Genomic DNA, 7,500 nt, shown 5'->3' with positions numbered 1-7,500 from the left:
GCCAACACACCCTCAGTGCCCTCTTTTCTAGGGAGAGGTAAACTCCTGAAAGCTCTCGCAAGTTTGTAGTATTTTAACTCGGGAGCCTCCAAGGCCTCATTCATTCCCTCAGTGGTCACTGAATACACTTGCGCGGGCGCCTCCCCCGACCCAGCCCTTCAGGGAGCGAACGGGTCCAAGGACGCTCGGTGAATTCTGACGAACTATAATTCGGCCTTCCGGCTGCCGCGCCCTCGGCCCTTCTAACACCGAGTTTGGCTCTGACAGGCACAGCCAGAGTCTACGGAGTCCAGCCCGGGCACCCGACACCGCCTGGCCCGCAGCCGTCCGAGCCTGCACTGCACCCCACGTCCGCGCGGCTGCTGGACCCGGGCGCCGCGCCACCAAAGGGGGAGCACAGGCGGGGCTCGGAGTGGGGCGGGGCTGTGGGCGGGCCTGGTTGGGGCCGCCCCAGCATTGGCTCCGCGGGCCAGGGGCGGGGCCTCAGGGGCCACGGATCGCACTGAGTTCACAGCCGGGAACGCGTCCCATAGCCTCGCGGTCCAGCTCCAGAGCTTTCGCAGCCCGCGGGTCCGCCGCCTGAGCTCCTTAAGGTGAGTTCCGGCCGGGACTCTGCAGCCCTTCCGCGACGCCCAGGGGGCCCCCCAGCGGACCACCCCCGTGGCGCCCCGACCTGGGTCGCACCCGGGTCCCTGTGTCACCTCCGCGCAGGTCCTTTCCCGGGAACCTCGGGTTCCACCGTGTTTCCCGCCCGCGCCTGGGTCCAGGCGGCCACGCCCGCGCCCCCTCCGCCTGCGAGGCGCCGCGCATCCAGATCCCGAACTCGCGGTCCCGCCCTTCACCCTGAGCCCTCGTCCCCGTCTCACACTCGGGACGTGGGAGCGCCCTCCCGCCGCCCAGCGTCCCCGCCCCGGCTAGGGGTCGTATTTTTAGTCGATGGTGAGGTGTCCTCCTATCTTTAGCCCCGGCCGCGAGTGTCCTGAAACGGATCCGGGCTGGGCGCTCGGGCAGAGGGCGGGGAGGGGTCTACGCTGAACCCGAGCTGGGGCTGAGGAACAGGACCCACGGGAGCCAGGGGTGGGGGCTTGCACGCCCGAGGTCTGGCCCTGCGCCTAGCGGACACTCGGACATCGCCCAGGCCGGAAAGCACGGGGCAGGCTCCTCCCAGAGCTTGGAGACCCTGGCAAGGTCCCCGATCGCCCCTTTCCCCCTCTACTGTCGTGTTGTGAGACCAGAACACCCCAAGAGAAGAAGATCCCTCAGACAATCCGCATCTGGTACGCGAACGTGCAGCTCCTTGGGCGGCCCTGCCTGGAGCCCGAAGCGCGCTGGAGACCCTGGTGCGCGCCCGGACTCCTCTGGGAAGCGAGGCGACAGAGCGAGCGAGCGAGCGCGCCACCTAGCGGCCGTGGAGCCGAGCGCCACTCTGCTCAGGGACCCGGGGCGACCAGACCTCCCGTGGCCCGCAAAGGGGACTCTGCGTAGGCTGCCTCCAGAGCAGAAGGCGGACGCTTGGAGGATGGGGGCTCTTCTTCGGAGCACTGTCCCTGGAAAACCTACAGTTATTTGCTGAATGAATGACAGGGCTGACAGCGACCCGCTAACCCTTGTCTGTTGTACCTCTGGTCTCACTTGCACTGTGGCAATAGGGTCTTCCAGTAGCCCTCTGGTGACGACTTCGTCAGCCCATTTTATAGATGGGAAAGGTGAAGGCCAGAAAGGAGAGGCGTCTTGCCCAAAGTCACAGAGTGAGGGCTGCTCTTTGGACCTTGGTAGGCAGGGGGCTAGTACTCCTCAGGGCAGGGGGGGGCTGTGCCTAGAGGAAGTCTTTGCTCCGGAGGAGGCCCAGGGCTCCTGGCCAGAGCAAGCCCACAGGGCTGGGCTGGCTCCCCTCTGCTCCGCCCACCGCTGAGGGAAGCCACCGCTTCCAGCCCCTCATACCCTGTCCTGGCGAAGAGCTCATTCTCATCTCTCTGGATCCACAAAAGTTTGGGGAGACGGAGACGACCGGTAGGACTTACAAGGAGGAGGCCTGGGGACCCAGTGGCCCCAGCCCAGCTGGGAGCCTGTTTCTCTCCTTCCCTGCAAGCAGTTTTCAGAGGGTGGGTGGCCTACTGCATCAGAGCCACAGGACCTGGCTGGGTACTAGTGCCCCCTCTTTTTCTTCCCAGCTGGGTGACCTCAGCAACGTTAAGGTCTCTGAGGTTCAGCTTCTGCCTCTGCAAAAGGCAGCCGTGACGCCCACCGTGCTGTGCCTGGGAGCGTAAAAGTGGGGACTCTGCAAGGGCAGCTGGAGCCTGGGGTCTCACGCTTGCCAAATCCGAATACTTGGGGCTTGATGATTGCGGTTCCCAGCTCTCCCCTGGGTGGCTTGATGCCGGCCCAACCCTTCCCCCTCAGCCTCAGTTCTCCCCACATCTGGAATTGGGCGGGTACGGCTGGCTCCGAGTGAGACAGCTGTCAGGGACGCCCGATCTGTTGTGGAAATACTCAGGCTGTCTTGGCGCCCTACGTGATGAGCGGAGGGGGGCCGCGGGAGGGGGGAGGGGGGACGACAAACCCCACCAGTCGGCCCCACTCTTCATGGCTGGAAAGGAAGGAAAGGCTGTCTCAGGGCCGCTCGCCTATCAAGGAGACCGGTAGGATGTGTGCTGGGGCGCCCCCAGGTCTGGCGTGGTGGGCACAGGTGAATGTCTGGTAGATGAGTGAGGGACGGGATTCCACGACCTTGAGGCGCCCACTGCCTCCCCCACCCTCCCCTCCAGCTCCTTCCAAGCTTAGCTGGAATTTCGCCACTGGAGAGTCATTCCTTTGTTTCCCGTTAAGCTGCAGGTGCTCAGGGAGGGGCAAGATGTCCGGTCTCTGTGGCTCAGTGTGACTGACCTAGGGTGTCCGGTCCTGGGGTGGGGTTTCCTGAATGAGGGCCCGGGCTGGGAGTTGGGACTCTGCCTGTCCTGCATGCTCCTTCCTCCTTCCGGCTCCCTCCTGCCGGCCCCCTCATTCCCTCCTCGCCCTGCCCAGCACGGAGAATGGGGCCGGCCAGGCCTCCCGGCTGTGGCCCCGCCCCTCCCTGGCCCATTTCCCACCTGCTCAGCCCCTGCCCGCCTGGGCGGTGGGAGAGGGGGGCGCTCATCTGGTTACCCTCTGGATGACCTTGGACAAATTTCTTTCTTTGCCTTCCGTGCTCTGCTTCTACATGTGGGCTCTCCTGTGGCCACGTAGGAGGCCAACCCTCCAACAGCTGTGGGAACGCCGTTGAGTGCTTGTAATGCTTCCTTTTTCTGTTAAACTGGCATGACACCCCCTCCGGGTTGCATTGTTTTTTTCCACGTTAAAAATAGCTTATTTTTTCTGATTACATGGATAATATGTGCACCTAAATAATACATGGGTTTATCATTAAGAATTTGAGGGGCGCCTGGGTGGCTCAGTCGGTCGAGCGTCCAATTTTTTATTTTAGCTCAGGTCCTGATCCCAGGGTCGTGGGATCAAGCCCCGTGGCGGGCTCCATGCTGAGCTGGAGCCTGCTGCTCTCTCTCTCCCTCTGCCCCTCTCCCCCTCTCGTAGTCTCTCTCTCTCTCTCTCTCAATTTCTAGAATAAAATTATTACTTATTTTTTTAATTAAAAAAATCTTTTAAGTTTATTTTATTTTGAGAGAGAGGCAGCAGGGGAGGGGCAGAGAGAGAGAGGGAGAGAGAACATCCCAAGCAGGCTCTGCGCTGTGAGCACAGACCCTGATGCAGGGCTCGAATTCAGGACACCATGAGATTGTGACCTGAGCTGAAACCAAGAGTTGGACGCTTAACTGACCAAGCCAGCCAGACACCCCTAAAATAAAAAATATTTTTAAAAACTGAAAAAGAAAGAATTTGAGCTTATAAAAAAGTACGGAAAAGAAAGGCAAAGTCATCTGAAATTCTGCCACCTTGAGAGCACCACCACCATGTTGGCAATCATCCTTTTCATATTTGCATATATCATTTTATAGTAACAGTGGCAAATATTACAGATAATTTTGACTGAGGACACCCTTCCTCCCACATCACTGACCTCACACCCCATCCCTGCCCCCCATCCCAATCTACATAACCCATATGACAACCTGGTGCTGGCCTTCCAGATTCTTCCCTCTTTCTCTCTTTTTAATGCTTTTTTTTTTTTTAATTTTTTTTTTTAATGTTTATTTTTGAGACAGAGACAGACAGAGCATGAACAGGGGAGGGTCAGAGAGAGAGAGAAGGAGGAACAGAATCTGAAACAGGCTCCAGGCTCTGAGCTGTCAGCACAGAGCCCGACGAGGGGCTCGAACTCACGGAGTGTGAGATCATGACCTGTGCCGAAGTCGGCCGCTTAACCGACTGAGCCACCCAGGCGCCCCAATGCTTATTTGTTTTTGAGAGAGAGAGACAGAGCACGAGCAGGGGAGGGGCAGAGAGAGAGGGAGACACAGAATCTGAAGCAGGCCCCAGGCTCTGAGCTGTCAGCACAGAGCCTGACAAGGGGCTTGAACCCACAAACCGTGAGATCATGAGCTGAACCAAAGTTGGATGCTTAACTGACTGAGCCACCCAGGCACGCCTCTTCTCTCTTTTTATCTAGGATATAATCCAATGCCGACCTGTATACGTAGGTACACACACATGCATATATATACAAGGAAGGGGTAGAGGGAGGGGAGTTGATCACTGTTGTCAGAAATGGAATCTTCTAGGGGCTCCTGGGTGGCTTAGTTGGTTAAGCCTCCAACTTCAGCTCAGGTCATGATCTCACAGTTTGTGAGTTCGAGCCCTGCATCACGCTTTGTGCTGACAGCTCAGAGCCAGGAGCCTGCTTCAGATTCTGTGTCTCCCTCTCTCTCTCCCCCGCCCCTGCTCAAGCTCTGTCTCTCTGTCTCTCAGAAAAAAAGAAAGAAAAAGAAATGGAATCTTCTCTACTACACTTTTGCATTTTGCTTCCCTCCCTCGGCAATGCATTGTGCAAAGCCCTCCAAAATGTTTCTGGTTCAAATTTTATTTATTTTGAGAGAGATTGTGAGCAGGGGAGAGGCAGAGAGAGAGAGGGAGGGAGAGAATCCTCAACTCGGGGTTGATCTTATGAACCATGAGATCACGACCTGAGCTGAAATCAAGAGTCAGGCGCTTAACCAACCGAGCCACCCAGGTGCTCCTCTGGTTCAAATTTTGAAATGGGGTGATAGCTTGCTCTGATTAAATGAGATGCGTTTGCAAAGCACTTAGCAAAATGCCGGGCACAGAGCAGAGCCCCCCAAAGTATTTGCACCCTCCACTCCATCTTCCCCTTAGGTGCTGGGCAGGGGGGAGGGACAGTAACTATGTTGGACTCAGTCCCAGAGGTAGGAACTGCTAACCTGGAGGAGAAAAGAGAAACTCCGAGGTGCCCTCACTTCTAGGTGGGACGAGACTGGGCCGAACAGGAGGTGTCCGTCATTCAGCCCTGCGGGCTGAACACCTCCTGTGTGTCCAGGTCTGGCACAGACAGGGTGGGTGAGACAGGGGTTACAAGATCTCTCTCCTTGGTCAAGTACGGGATTGAGACAAGTCTGAGACCCCCTCCCCCCACCACACACACGCACACACACACACAACTTGACTTTTATGTCTTGGGGCACAGCTGATGTGCGATAGGGGGTGATGAGCAGAGCCAGGGACCCCAGGCAAGGGACCAGAGCCAGGATATGACTTTGTATATGACTTTGGGCCCATCACTCACGTTGCCGGGCCTCAGTTTCCCCACTCGTAAAGGGAGGGGCTCGGTGCTGGTGATCCAGGCTCTAAGGTGCAGTGAGTCTATAAGTGACCACAAACTTCTCGCAGGGTTTCTGCAGGAGAGTGGCCCCACTTGGGTTCCCGGGGGCTGACGCAGGGGGCCCAGAAATGAGACGGATGCCTCTGACTTTTGTCCTTCTGTCCCTGACTCATACCTCTGGTATTTCAGCTCTTCAGCCCCAGACCTGACCGGGGAGCCTGCGAGAACAAGACCGGAGAGCCCGTTGCTGCCCACCAGAGCGCCACCTTTCTGCTGCTAATTTTCCAGAGCATTTTCAACTCTTCTGGGAGAGAGTGATCTTTGTTATCTCAGCCCTCTGACTTCACTGATCATTAATCGTCCTTTTTCTCATTCCTCCGGCCAACTTCAGTCACGCCCCACACCCTTGTCTGGGCCCTTGGGCAAGGTTTGGGTGTCTGAAAACCCCCCTCTGGGTGTGTCCGGCTGAGGTGGTGAGAAGAGGCAGCCGGAGGCCGTGGTCCCCGAGGGTGCGCCGTCCCCAGCCCCTGCAGCCCGGCCCCGGGCGCGGAGATCGCGATGTCCACCAAGGTGCCCATCTATCTAAAGCGTGGGAGCCGCAAGGGCAAGAAGGAGAAGCTGCGGGACCTGCTGTCCTCGGACATGATCAGCCCGCCGCTGGGGGACTTCCGACACACCATTCATATCGGCAGCGGCGGTGGCAGTGACATGTTCGGTGACATCTCCTTCCTGCAGGGCAAGTTCCACCTCCTGCCAGGGACGGCGGTCGAGGGACCCGAGGAGGACGGCACCTTGGACCTCCCGTTCCAGTTCACCCGCACCGCCACGCTGTGTGGGCGGGAGCTCCCCGACGGGCCGTCCCCTCTGCTCAAGAACGCCATCTCCCTCCCTGTCATCGGGGGGCCCCAGGCCCTCACCCTGCCCGCCACTCAGGCCCCACCCAAACCCCCTCGCCTGCACCTGGAGACCCCACAGCCTTCCCCACAGCCTTCCCCACAGGAGGCAGGGAGTGTGGACATCTGGAGAATTCCAGAGGCTGGCTCTGCCCACAACGGGCTGACGCCCGAGTCGGGGGCCGAGGAGCCCTTCCTGTCCCATGCCAGCTCCTTGCTCTCCCTGCATGTGGACCTGGGGCCTTCCATCTTGGATGACGTCCTCCAGATCATGGACCAGGACCTGGGCCACGTGCAGATCCCCACATAGGACCACGGCTGGCCAGGCCGGGTGCTCAGGGTGGAGTGAATGCTGGAGGCAGGGGGTGGATGGAGCCCTGGCCTAGACGTCGGGACCCCTAGGCCCCCCTGTGTGGTCACTGGCCAGTGATTTCTTTTCTTTGAGCCTTTGTTTCCCTCGCTCCCACCCTCTCCTCATGGGCAGAGCGTGCCTCATTGCCTTCCCCTCAAGCTCACCGAGGACACGTGCAGAAGTCAGCCCAGAGTGCCCTGAGCATCTCGGGCCACCTGGACCCCTCCCCCCCAACTGCTCCTCCTTCCCTGAGACCTCTTGGATGAAGGCTCCGCCGAAATGGAGTCCCCTTTCCACCTCCCTTCTGCCTCAGCCCCATGGGATGCCCTGACTGGGGGCTGGGGAAGAGGCAAGGCACAGCCAGCCAGAACTTTGGCTTCGCTGTCCTGGACTAGGAACGTGGCATTGGTGACCGAACGTCCCTCTGCCCCACCCTCGCTCACATGACCGGGAGATTCTGGTCGCAATAAAACTTGCTGCTGCTGACA

At 59.0% G+C, this 7,500-nt stretch overlaps 1 protein-coding gene across 1 annotated transcript; it reads left to right on the top strand.

Moving 5' to 3' along the window:
• The first annotated feature begins 456 nt into the window (after positions 1-456).
• On the top strand, positions 457-7,500 carry CDC42EP2 (CDC42 effector protein 2). The gene is made up of 2 exons (XM_086676943.1): positions 457-593; positions 5,957-7,500. Exon 2 carries the CDS (start codon positions 6,326-6,328, stop codon positions 6,968-6,970), a length of 645 nt encoding a protein of 214 aa, XP_086533069.1. The 5' UTR covers positions 457-593; positions 5,957-6,325; the 3' UTR covers positions 6,971-7,500.

The sequence above is a fragment of the Puma concolor genome, chromosome D1, assembly GCF_028749965.1.
Source record: "Puma concolor isolate L17-30 chromosome D1, mPumCon1.1.hap2, whole genome shotgun sequence".
Classification (NCBI taxonomy): domain Eukaryota; kingdom Metazoa; phylum Chordata; class Mammalia; order Carnivora; family Felidae; genus Puma; species Puma concolor.
The sequence above is the reverse complement of the archived record's forward strand: the minus strand, read 5'-3'. Positions and strand labels throughout refer to the sequence as shown.